A 14,054-nucleotide genomic window follows, 5' to 3' on the forward strand; every position below is an offset into this window, starting at 1 on the left:
TGTGCTGCATCCCTCCTAAGTAAAATCTATCCACCTATGAAGTTTCAAGTTGATGCCTCAAATACTTTTTGAGAAAAAAATTGAATTGAAAAATTAAGTATGAAAAATAACAAAGGGCAATAACTCAAAAATTATAAAAGGTAGAGTTATCATTCTTGTGCCCTGCACACCTCCTGAATTAGATCTATGCCCCTATGAAATTTCATAATGATATCTCAAAGGCCTTTTGAGTTATGCTCTGGACAAAAATTAATTTTGAAAAATAAAAAAGGGCAATAACTAAACATTTATGCAGGGTAGAGTTATCGTTCTTGTGCACTGCACTCCTCCTTAATGAGATCCATCCACCTATGAAGTTTCAAGTTGATACCTCAAATACTTTTTGAGATAAACTCTGGACAAAATAGTATGAAAAAGAACAAAGGGCAATAACTCAAAAATTGTACAGGGAAGAGTTATCATTCTTGTGCACAGCATTCCTCCTCAATAAAATCTATCCACCTATGACATTTCATGTAGACATCTTAAATACTTTTGAGAAATGCTCCACTCGGGTGAAAAATTAGGTATGAAAAATAATAAAGGGCAATAACTCAAAAATTATGAAAGGTACAGTTATTATTCTTTTGCACTGCACATCCCCTGAGTGAGATCTATGCACCTATAAAGTTTCATTTTGATATCTCAAAGGCTTTTAGAGTTATGCTCTGGACAAAAACTAATTTTGAAAAATAAAAAAGGGCAATAACTCAAAAATTATGCAGGGTAGAGTTATCGTCTTGTGCACTGCATTCCTCCTTAATGAGATCCATCCACCTATGAAGTTTCAAGTTGATACCTCAAATTCTTTTTGAGATAAACTCTGGACAAAATAGTATGAAACAGAACAAAGGGCAATAACTCAAAAATTGTATAGGGAAGAGTTATCATTCTTGCACACAACATTCCTCCTCCATAAGATCTATCTACCTATGACATTTCATGTTGATATCTCAAACACTTTTTGAGTTATGCTTCACTCAGGTGAAAAATTAAGTAAAAAAAATAACAAAGGGCAATAACTCAAAAAATATGAAAGGTAGAGTTATCATTCTTGTGCACTGCACACCTCCTGAGTGAGATCTATGCACCTATAAAGTTTCATGTTGATATCTCATAGGCTTTTGGAGTTATGCTCTTGACAAAAAACAATTTTGAAAAATAACAAAGGGCAATAACTCAGAAATAATGCAGGGTAGAGTTATCATTCTTGTGCACTGCACTCCTCCTCAATGAGGTCTATCCACCTATGAAATTTCAAGTTGATAACTCAAATACTTTTAGAGATATGCTCCGGACAAAAATGTCGGACGGAAGGACGGACGGACGGAAGGTCGGACTGACGGACGGACGGAGACTATTTCTATATCCCCCGCCGAACTTTTTCGGCGGGGGATAATAACTCAAAAATTATGCAGAGTAGAGTTATCATTCTTGTTCACTGCACTCCTCCTCAATGAGGTCTATCCACATATGAAGTTTCAAGTTGATAAATGAAAAACTTTTAGAGATATGCTCTGGACAAAAATGTCGGACGGAAGGACGGACGGAAGGACAGAAGGTCGGACGGACGGACGGACGGAGACTATTTCTATAACCCCTGCCGAACTTTTTCGGCGGGAAATAAAAATATATATAAATATTATAACACAAAAATAAACATTAAAAAACTAGTTACCATACCTAAAATCTGAATTAGGGAAAGCGTCATAGAGACATCGACAGCCTTGGATGCATTGTACACAGGTCTTGAAGCTCGGTTATAATTTTGCATTAGTTTATCAAACAGTCGGTGTTCGTCCGTTTTGTTGCCTGCAGTAAAGCCAAGTGCTGCTTGTTGAACGAAAAGTAATCAGAGTAGTCCAGTATAAATCATCTTAAAAGAAAAAAATACACGTGATAGGTATTTTCATATAGATTGGATTATTGAAACTTGAAATGAGCATTAAAAACAATCAACATTTTGAGAAAAGGGATGACAATGGAACTATGAAAACATACTATCTTAAGAAAGATAAACGGATTCAATAATTAATTTATCAATGATATTCAAAAGATCACAATGTGTTAGATGGAATTGACTTCAAAGTTAGTAATCAATACAATTTTCCCCTATAGCTGAATTTAATTGCAAGATGAAAGTATAAAGATAAAAAGAGCGACTAACTGCCAGTGCAGCAACATACCTAGAATAGTTGTGTGCTGATATTTAGAGTAAAACAGCAACCAATAGTACCTCGATTACGGAACCTCTCTCGTTCATTAAGATAAAGGTAGACGTGAGATTTATAATTCTTAACTTTCGGGAAAATATATGAATATGATATCAGTTATATGATAATTACTCGATATTAATGATATGGAGGGACATATGTTATTTATTATTTTATTATATATTTTGGCCATTTTTATTTGTGACTGAATACTTAACAAAATGATAATAAAACTGCTGTTAAATGTCGTTGTGTTTTTGTTTTTTATTTTCGGCTCTTTTGTTGTTTTTTTATTTTGGGTCGGTTGGCGCCGGTGTTTTTCTTTCCTTTCTTTTTTGTTTGTTTTATGTTTGTTTGTTTCCTTTTTTTAGATAACAATTCAGAGCTACGGAGAAATTGCAATTTTTCTGGCAACGTTGATTTGAATCAAATGAGCAGTATGAATTTGCAGTGATCTGATATTTTACAACACTAGCATTTCGCAAAATTGTAAAATATTAAAGTCATTTATAAAAAATATCTAACTGGTAAATACTCGCAATTTTGTTCCTGGAACCAACCAATACTAAGCAAAGAGTGTAAAGTTCTTGCTAACAAAAAATATGGATTGCTCCTTATGGAGTTTGAACCCACGCGGCCTGTAATCCTTAGATTACTTTTCGAAGCGTTAATCCACACTATAATTAACTCTTTAGGAGGTTTACGGTAAATTGCTGTGTCGCTTCTTCCGATTGCATATATTTCTGAGATAAATTTTTACACCGGATGAGTTTAAATGCCTGTTATCTTTATTAAGCATTATCATTTAAGGTTAGTTAAAGAATCACCATTTTTTTAAACATTTTCATATATTAGCGGAAATTCAAAATATTTAAAAATTGTTCACATAAGTAGGGTAACTGACACCTAAGTATAATTGTATGAACTTTTAAGATGAATAAAATATAAGCATGTTCTAACTAAGCAAATGACAGGTTAGAAAAATAATATTTGTGCAAGATCATAGTTATATGTTTCAATATATTGCAGGTTGCTCTTATTAGTGTACTGAATTTTTTTGCAGTGGTTAGAGTCTGATGACTAAAGTGGTTATTAAAAACACACAATTACATGTCTGTCCCTTCATTGGGAGACTATATTGATCCTGTGACACAGTGAATCATTATCCTGGTGTTATTACTAGTTGATTTGGTCCAACAAATACGCTTAAGGAATAGAATTGACTCTTATAATGTTATTGTTACCCATGCCATGCAGTCTCCAAGAGACTTTCTTCAGAAAACTAGCTGACCTGTTCAACACTACACCAACACATCGTCAAATTATTACCATGGAATTTAATTGAGGGAACTTGACTGTTGGTACCACATAACCTGACAAAGTCTTCATGTGACATTTTGCAAATTTAACTAGACAACCATGATAAAATCATTAAACCTAGTTTTGTTGACAACAGTAATGATGTTACACAGTATCACTAGAATCATATTATAGCACAGTGTAAGGAACAGCATGCAGTGTATTTGTGATGTCAAATTAAGTTGCCAGACTTCAACCTCTGCAAAAATGTAGGGTTCACCAATTAATGCAAGTTGTACAACATACTCTCTAGCGGGTTGCAAGATCTTTAAATGGACATTTGAGATTTTTTAAATAGATATAGGAATTGCACAAGGTCAGAGGCAAAAAATGAACAAGCAAATGATAATACAATATGTTGAATATTAGGTAAAAGTCACTTCTAAGTGCATCAGTTTTAACTAATTTCAATTTCCTATTAAAGTGTAAATATGTACGAGTATAAATTGATGATATATTACAGTAAATTCCTAAAGTTTTTATTATAATGGTAACAATTATTTATATTAAGTTGATACTAAAAATATTTTTGAAATAGATGAATACCTTATATATCAAAAAATGTATTTTTCAAAGGATGTTAAGGTTTCTATGGATGGCACTTTATATTTAAGCTATAAACGCACTTGTTGTAGAAAAGTTTAATTTCAGTCACGGTGAATGATTGCTTGCTATCATATTTTAATATAATAAAGAAAGCATAAAGGAAATACCACATTATAACAATAATGTCGTGCTGAATGATCAAGGATCGGAAATATAACATCTATGAATGAATGCACGGGCGACGTCTTTAAAATGTCTGCCTTAACCCTTTAATCTTTAAGAGAGATCAATAGCCAGCAATTCCAATACACAATAAAAGGATAGAAAGTGATCAAAGACGCTGAAAATATATGTATGATTCACTCCAGCAAACCCGTTTGTCAGGTCAAATGGGCACAAGTCTGTGTCATTCAATGATAATGAGAACTTGCTTAAACTATTAATCTTAACGCAATACCGCACAGTATTTTCGCTATGACCTGTATATCATGCGACGCCTCCTTACAAGTAATTCAATCTCGTTTGCGCATGCTCAGTATACTAGGTATATTAACTTAACTCCTTAATGATCCTGTTCTGCCTTGAACAAACACGAATAATTTAAAAGCTGTTCTGGACAAACATGGCAAAAAGACTTCATTTTTTGTGTTTTCAAGCAGCCGAATGTAGAGCTGTCCTTTTATGATATTCCTTTGAATGTAAGATAATATTATGTTTAAATAAATCTACGAAAGCCAAGTTGTTATTACAACCATGTGCTTGGTTCTTGATATCAATGGGCTAAGAGAAAAAGAGATACTAATTAAGTCATTGTTGATACCATTTTGCAATAGGTCTATCCAGAAAGTAGCACTAAACAAAATGTTCTAGAATACGGACAGACTTTGAAAAAGCCTCAGTTTTGTTTTTGCTTAATTATTAGGAAGAGCATTTTTTAATTTGCTTATTGAAGTACACATGTGTTTATAATTTTCTGTTAATAAGTTTGTACTGTCACTGCCTCTATTGTTGAGTTTTAGTCGATAACGCATGCTAACCCTCATTAACAAAAATCGCAGTAGTCATTCCTTACTATTCTGGATTATGGACATGTGTTGATAATTGGTTAAGAAAATACATTGAATCGTGATTTCGAGCTATATCGTTTAGGTATCAGCCCGTTTCAAATAACAAGTTTTCAAATGTCTTGGAGTTGTGTCATTCTCATAGTCACACAAAGCAATAAGTTGCTCACAAAACATAAAAAGCTCGCGTCCGTGCTCTTAAAATGATCTTTTCTATCATAATTTTTGAAATATTGTATTATACTTATAGCGCCAATGCCCTGTATTTACTTGACAGATGAACAAAAATGCCGTAGTCTCTTACCAAGAAATGTTTTAGTGTGACGTAGATTTCTAGAGTACTCTATTCTAAATAATGATGACTCTGGTATTTTTGATAATGCTCTGAAAACAACGACTTATTTTTTCATCCTATTTTCATGTTTAATTTTTAAATAGATTATGGTCTTGAATATAATATATAAAACGTTTAACATTACTTAACGCAGTACCACGTATATCAACAGTTTATTTGTCACGTGACATTAGCTCTACGTAGAGGCCAATACATAAAATAGGACAATATTTCAAACCATAGTATAATTAGCTTGACTAAATGGCCTCGTTAGCAAATGAGTACCGTTATTCAAAGGTCGCGTGAGTCGCAGCGTAGTATTTTTTTTTTATGAAATATGGAAAATGAAAAGAAAAAAAATAACAATATTGTGCCAAATATTTAAAGAATCTATTAATTACTTTCAACTCATGTCTTTTGTTTTTAATTTCTCGAATAGAGGTTAACTATAAGAATGAATATATCAGAACATTTTATGACCGACAAACAAAATAACAAACGCCCCGTGACTTTTATTCAAAGGGGTTGGGGAATAAATTGAGTAGGTGACCCTTATATTTTTGGTCACTTAGACTAAGTATACGATTTAAAGGACGTTTAAAGAAACAAATAAAAACATTATTTCAGGAATTTTTTAATAAGCCGCTTTAAAGCCGAAAAATGTAGCTAAACTGAACGTCAAATTTACACAAAATTGACAGTTTTCTTTCCAATTTTCAAACCGTTTTTCGGCGTTAACGATTAATTATATATCAGCTTAAAGGAAAATATAATTTCCGTCGAATGCTGTAGAATTAAAGATAATTATTTTGTCCGCCAAAGGCGTTGTGATACCCGTAACAGTTACCAAGGATATGCAACGACCTCATGTTCAAAAACGTTCTTTGATGCAAATTTGACGTAGAGTGTACAAAATTGGCTGTAATTTTTGGAATAAAGTGAATGGGATCTAAACAGACATATGGTCACCTTTCTGCATGCCAATTTTCAAGACGCTTCTCTAAAGTTCGCAAAGTGTCCCGATTTACCTTAAAGATAATGTGCCAGTTTATGTGTTAAACTTGCCATATTTTCAGTCTATTTATTGCCATAGAAACCAGTATTTTCAATATAGGAAAGAAAGAAAAAGACGTGCATACTCTTCATACTGCCATTTATTCATATACCAAGTTTCATAAAAATTTTGTTAAGCACTTTTCGCATTATCGTAGGATCCAGTTTTATGGACGGACGGACTGACAGACGGACAGACAGACGGACAGACGGTAAACCCAAAGTCCACTCCGGTAATACCGGTAGGGGACTTATAAATAGGGAAACGTTGTCTTTGCGTAAAATTGTCTGCTTCTCAAACAGTGGTCAGTACAATGTATCCTTATATGATATCAATACATGTCAGCTCTTGGAAGCAGACTCGAGGGTGATTCAGATAAGGTGAAAGCAGGCTGAAATGAATGAACTTAAAAAAAAACTTAACATACCCTGCATTTGAAGCTCGATGATTGTCCGTTAAGATTGAGCGCTTTTTCAGGATATTCGTGTCGATGTATAAAAATTGATCTCTGTTTTCTAAATAAAGCAACAGTTTACTGTATCCTACTCACGATTGTCGTTATCACAAAATAACGCAAACTATGCCACCAACAAAATTTGTGAGGCTTTTATACACTATGAATTAATGTATATTAGCGTTGATATTTTATAATTGCAAGATAAAAAAGCAATTATAACTGACAGAATAAATCATAATTGATATGTCAAGGGGATAATATCGCGTTTATTTTCATGGGAATTAGAGATATCACCGTCATGCAGTCTACTCTGTCTTTCAATAACAAGGCAACCTGCTGGTAACCTTAGCTCCTTTTTTCGGCATACCCATTAGCAAATAGTTCTAGCAGGCCCACAATCGCAAAACTAGCATGCATTTACACTACGCGCTTTGCTAATGTAATGGTATGGCGGGTATTACTTCTATCGGGCATTTGACGGACTACCTCGTATTGTAATTGCATGGGAGTGACATTTGAAACATTCTAGGTATCAGTCTATTCAAGACATATTCTTGACATATATATTGTTGGACTAGATTGATAACGTTTCATCTTTGTGTTAATGTGTCTTTACTTACTAGTTTCACATCAGGAATCCGTACATGTCTTATTATAAGATAAAAGAAATAAACAGATGATGATCAAGAAAAAATATCGAATTTATGCCAAGTAACAAATTTACAGATAGCCAGCCAATCTGTACTCTTTGATTGTTTAAGCTGTCTAGAGCCTTTAACTAAATATAAATATATATCAATTTTAGTTTGAATTAGAGTATAATTATTAAATGTGTGTGTCTTCAATACTTATTTTATTTTAAATTATAGAGGCTGGCGAGCATAATTTTACTGTATTCTTTGAGTTCAATAAATCTGATACTGAAGCAACATGAATGCCATATCTTATTTATCACAAACCTAAAATATTTAAATCAAGCAAGATCTGTCAGTAGGACATTGCGCTGGATTTTCCTTATTGCTTGCCAGTTAAACATTTGTTTTTACCAAAAAATATTTCATTAAAAAATGTCAGCCTCCAATTATTATTAATATCCAATGTTCTTTTAAAATGTCTTTTCTGTTTATATATCGTTTAAATGAAAAGAAATGTCTTAAGAATTTGATTTTTCAATCTCTAATCTCAATGAAATCTATTGATAAGGAACACAAAAAATAGGACTAGAACGTAAATTATTTAGCTTAATATATGATAAGACAAGGGTGAGCCTTACATGGTTCTTAGAATTGAGCATCGGTAAAAACATATGTGAAGTTCCGCTGATCCAGATGTGAACTTAAACCCCATATCTGAAAGGGAAAATAGGTCAATGACAAGGTAAGTTTTATACTTTTTAAACATTTATGTAAAATTCAAAGCTCTTTTGAAGAAAATCGAGATGTAATACTACGCCCCTAACTTTCCTTTATATTTACCAATTTTAGTTTTGGATTTATATGCCGCCTTCGTCGAGATATGCTTTTTGTCGTGAATTTTCATGCGCATGCTTAGTATACTAGATATATTAACAAAATCTTTAATGATCCTTTTCTGCCCTGAACAAACACGAATAATTAAAAAGCTGTTCTGGACAAACATGGCAAAAAGACTTCATTTGTTTGTGTTTTCAAGCAGCCGAAGTAAAGCTGTCCTTCTTTTATGATATTCCTTGGTATTTACAATATTATGTTTATTAATAAATAAATATACGAGAGCCAAGTTTTTATTACAACCGTGTGCTTGGTTCTTGATTTCAATAGGCTGAAAGGCAGTAAGAGGTCACAGAAAAAGAGATATTAATAAAGTCATTGTTGATACCATTTTGCAATAGGTCTATCCTGAAAGTAGCACTTAACAAAATGTTCTAATATACTGACATACTTTGAAAACGCCACAGTTTTGTTTATGCCTTTTATAAGGAAGAGCATTTTTTGATATTTGCTTATTGAAGGACATATGCGTTTACAATTTTCTGTTAAAAAGTTTGTACTGTCATTGCCTCTATTATTGAGTTTTAGTTGAAAACGCAAGGTAACCCTCATTAACAAAAATCGCAGAAATCTGTTTTGAGTAGTCATACCTTACTATCCTGAATTATGGATATATGTTGTTAATTGGTTAAGAAAATACATGGAATCGTCTCAGCTATTATTTCTTTATGACTTTGCAAGGAAACTAAGAACTAACATATGAAAATTAACCAGTTTTACTTCGGCCTAGTATCTTTAAAAAGATACTTCTTGTTTGGATGGAATTTACTTTATTGATGTATGAGTTTGTAACCTTTCTCCATACCGTATAACCAGCACCGGAAGAATGTACGCGTTGTAATATAACATTTTTACTTCGTCACTAAAGGTTATTTGCCTTCCCCTCCAGCAACCTTAACTTTTTGAAGAAAAAAAGTAAAACCATTTCTATTTTTAGTAGCACTGACCAGGACCATTCACCGGGATCTAGAAAACACGTTAGACCCTAGACTGCGCTGTGTTGAGTTAAAACGGATTATATTGATATCGAGGCAGAAAAAGGAACAAGAACCAGCAACATTTTCTACATTTTGATTTATTGACGACTGCGTTGTTAAGTTGAGTTACTAAGTAATTTATTAATTGCATAAAGATTTTACTCGTCTATTCTACTTACAGAAACTACATATTTAGTTTTACCTGTAGATTATAATGATCTTAGACAATGGTACATGCATTTTATTGTATACATTTTCAAATTATGACGACCAACCGCGTGAATGGATAAGCCGCCACTGACTATGAATGATTGGGACGCCACTTATTTTGAACCCGAGATAAACATGTTAACATAAAATAAATTAAACTTCACTGCTTTATGGTATAATCAATTAATTTTGAATGAAAAGTAATATGGAGCTTTCAACGTTATAATTATACTCATTTAAGACATATTAAATGCTTTTACTTTATCAACCTTTTAGGCTATAAATAAAAACATGTGTAAAACTTTCCTCCGCATCATCAAATTGGTCTGATATTTATGCAATGATCACCATTTAATGTAACATTAGTTTAAATGCTAGACAGTTATCCGTACAATATAATAAGAAGAGTTCCTGTAAAGGATCAGTATTTCAAATATTGAAAAAAAAGAAAAAAACAATAAAAAAAATCAAACAATACAAAATCACTTTTCAATGAATATTTACATAAAAGAAACAGTATCTTGTTCTAGTTGATGAATAGAAGTATGTCCTATCTAATAATATATCATAAGAGTATTACGTAAAAGTAATTCACTTTAACAAAAACCCACGAACACGCATAGCAGAATATAAATAAATAAATAAACAATAAATCAGAATTAATTACTCAGAAAAAAAAATGAAATTAACAAATAAATAAATAAACAAGCACTAAAAGTACGAGAACAATACTTGCCACAATACGAGTATATACGAAATTTAAATATTTCAACACAATGAATAAATGTTAAAACAACACTTGCTCAGTATCCCAGTATCCTATTTCCACATATTTTGTATTTCTGAAAATTCTGTCCAATACAGAACATTACCGCTCAGAAAAAGCCAGAAAAAGAATCTGTCTAGGACTGCTGCAACAAATTTCCACTCCTCTGCAATTTTTTGCTTGCATTCGTCAGCATCATTTTGTTTCCCTGCTACTATAGATATATCATAATTGGATTCTGTGTCGTCTGCACTATTGTCCCCATTTTGTTCGTATGCTTTTTTGGCACATTGGCACAGAAAGGTTCCTTTTTTTGGTTTGAGACAAAGAACAAGGGAAAGAACATTATAGGTCAGAATTCGCAACCATCTTGGGACGCCTTTTCGATGAGGTCCAGCGTGATGTAAGTTTAATATAAATACAGTCATGAAGATGGTAATTGACGTCATTCCCATGCAGACTGTCAAGTAGAATGCTGTAAATATAAGGAAACAATTCATTTCTCGGTTAATAGAAGGAAACAATTTGTTTGTCAGTTAATAGAAGGAAACAATTTTTTTGTTGGTTATAGAAGGAAACAATCTGTTTGTCGGTTAATAGAAGGAAACAATTTGTTTGTCAGTTAATAGAAGGAATCAATTTGTTTGTCAGTTAATAGAAGGAAACAATTTGTTTGTCGGTTTATAGAAGGAAACAATTTGTTTGTCGGTTTATAGAAGGAAACAATTGGTTTGTCGGTTAATAGTAGGAACAATTGGTTTGTCAGTAAATAGAATGAAGCAATTTGATTTTCAGTTAATAGAAAGAAACAGTTTGTTTTTCATCTCTTTTCATTTATTGTATATGTATGAATGTTTGTATGTATGTGTGTATGTATGTGTGTGTATGTGTGTGTGTGTTTCCGAGATATATTTCTAGTATCCTTAAAGTTTGTCTCAAACATTTCAGCAAAATAAAGCAAAACTGTGAAAACAGGAAAAAAATCAACTTTAAAGGAATGTACAATGGTATATTGCGAAATTAAATTATTTGATATCATAAATAGTAATAACTTTGGCATTAAGGAAACTTTTGGTTCGCCGTGCAAATAAATTGACATACTAACACGAGCCATTGTAATTCGACGCTTAAATACCACATCAGTTTACAAATATGCTTTTTTCCTGTCGTCGAATGCAGCTCAAGATAAATATGCTTGTTTCATAAGCACACGCCTCTGCGTTTAGTTTTACTCTCATGATAATTATGTGTATTAAGAAATTGTCATACGAAAAGCATTTTACGTGCCGTTATTTTCTTCGGTCCGAGAATTTCATCCTTGTTGCTATAATTACTGATCCTTTTGGTATTATTAATTCAAGATCGCTTAAGCAAGATGGGTCATGAAGGGGCGTGAAAACAGCATGATGTTTCACCTTTTAATATCTCAAAGCAGAGTTAATCACACTTCCTACTTTCATGGGGGGATTTTGGTGTTTCAATGTGCAATCATATGTCATTAAAGCTAAAATATGGGTGTAATAGATCTATAAAAGAGCAACGATCAAGGATCACTATATACCTTTTCCAACCCGCCCGCAGAAATATCTTTGAAAAAAGTACCATTTGATTCACCTGGCAGTGTAACAATGCAAAAAATGTCTGGAAATATTACAAGATGTATGGAACAGTTAAGTGTTGACACGTCAAAAATTAGAAAAACCTCGGTCTAAACGTCAGGGAAATCTAATGAAAATCTAATACATACCTAACAACGGAATTGTACCTGCGACTGGGACTTTTTCCGAAATTACAAGCATGAACACAGAAAATGAAAGAAACACCGTAACTCCTAATGAAATCTTGTCTCCACTTTCAGCTGGCAGCAAGAACACAAGCAAATTTAAAATGGTCAACCATAAGCAAGGAATAATCATGGTATAGAAATAGAATGTAGGTGCTCGTAATATGACTAATCGCGCTGTCACGTCAAGAAATGGTGTGTCACAACATCTATAAAATAATCGGTTAAGTTGAACTTTTGATTCCATTAGTTCCCATTCTGAACTAGGAATGAAGTCGCTGAGATCCACTGAGTCAGTCATCACTGATAAATTGACCTGAAATATATTGAAATCAGATTATTAGGATGGATCATGCATGGGTTTTAACAATGTGAAAGTAAGCCTTTTCTTTGCATTTAGATATGCCTGCAGCGAAGTAACTATACTTTTAAAGATTCAAATTTTAAATTCACCTGTTCCTACTGGATTTATCTTTTTTGAAGGTTTCTCTGGACATATTGAAAGCGAAATAGTAATATTTTCCGAAATGGTGCAGCAGAAAGATCTATAACAGTGTCATGTCCCTTGTATAGCACTCAAATCACCTTAATAGACACACCGACCATCCGTAATCCACTTAAATATGTCTCTTAAGAAAACTAATTGCAGGTTTTTGATAAGATTCACCCACAGTTTGAGGGTGAAAGGATTTAAGCAACTTTAACAATCCTGCAGTGAAGGCCTATGAATGAGGCAGACAATTGCATGGAAATATGAATACTTGGAATCCATGGTATGTCCAAGACGCAAACTTCAGAATGCAATGTTGTTCATCAAAAGGAAACCTAGAAACATCCATGGAACATGAACTTCTCAATTTTAATGACTGTGCCCATGTCACGACTCCATTGTTCTGTGTCACTACATTTCCGCCTATTTTACCGGCTTTAAAGTCTTCGACACTGAAATATTTGAAAAATGTATATACAAGTAAAAATTAATATCTCATGCTTTTAGTTGTTGTTTTGTTTGCTTGCAACTGAAGTCTTCTATCCTTCTTAAATTATTCATCATGTTATTCTTATATCTAAGTTGATCTGAGGGGAATTTTTAAAATTGTAAAAATGTTTAAAAAATCTTGCTGAGAATATGTTTCATTTCCCGCAGAAAGTTTTTTAAAAAGTACGCCTATTATTAAAACAAATCTGGGAACCCCAAAATTCGCAGAAGGTATTCAAAATGTTTTAAGCCCTTAAAATCATTTAGGGGGCCATTTCAAACATCGTCTTCAAGTCTTATTTTTAAAAAAAATTAGTAAAAAACAAAATTTGGAAAAATTTAGTACATTTGTAACCAGAACAATTAATTGTGTTATATCTCTCATTCAGAACCAAACAAACACCTCGTTTTTTATAAGTTGCATGCGTAAATCAAAACAAAGAGACATCTTTTAAAGTAAATTAGTATTGATTCATACCCGGAAAATTGGTGCATGTGACGGACATGCAAAGAGAGGTGTTTACAAAATTAACCTAACCAGATGAAATATGTTTGCCTTATAAACATAAAAAATGGTTTATATTTTTGGTTGTTATTACATCGCAACAATACAGATTAGGTTATATGACGACTTTCCAGATTTACTAGATAGTTGTGGAAGGCCTCTAATGCTCTGCCGTGTATATTTCAGGTATGAGCGGGTACCTGAGTATAATTACCGACGTTTCGTAAACTACCTGGGTA

The 14,054-nt window shown here is 32.8% G+C and overlaps 1 protein-coding gene across 1 annotated transcript; it reads right to left on the reverse strand.

The window, feature by feature from the left end:
* Window positions 1-7,970: 7,970 nt before the first annotated feature.
* On the reverse strand, window positions 7,971-13,355 carry LOC132727982 (neuronal acetylcholine receptor subunit alpha-10-like). The gene is made up of 3 exons (XM_060713584.1): window positions 13,093-13,355; window positions 12,296-12,647; window positions 7,971-11,023 (listed from the first exon to the last, which is right to left on the reverse strand). Exons 1-3 carry the CDS (start codon window positions 13,168-13,170, stop codon window positions 10,602-10,604), a joined length of 852 nt encoding a protein of 283 aa, XP_060569567.1. The 5' UTR covers window positions 13,171-13,355; the 3' UTR covers window positions 7,971-10,601.
* Between the last annotated feature and the right edge of the window lie 699 nt (window positions 13,356-14,054).

Source organism: Ruditapes philippinarum, unplaced genomic scaffold, assembly GCF_026571515.1.
Source record: "Ruditapes philippinarum isolate M1 unplaced genomic scaffold, ASM2657151v2 ctg7469_1_1_1_1, whole genome shotgun sequence".
NCBI classification, from domain to species: Eukaryota; Metazoa; Mollusca; class Bivalvia; order Venerida; family Veneridae; genus Ruditapes; species Ruditapes philippinarum.

Excerpts from the sequence above, each read along its gene's own strand:
- LOC132727982 (XM_060713584.1), bottom strand. The coding sequence starts at position 13,170 with ATGGATGTTTCTAGGTTTCCTTTTGATGAACAACATTGCATTCTGAAG. Across the intron at positions 12,648-13,092 it reads GGACATACCATGGATTCCAA|GTCAATTTATCAGTGATGAC; the intron begins GTATTCATATTT and ends AATATATTTCAG. Across the intron at positions 11,024-12,295 it reads AGGTACAATTCCGTTGTTAG|CATTCTACTTGACAGTCTGC; the intron begins GTATGTATTAGA and ends TTATATTTACAG.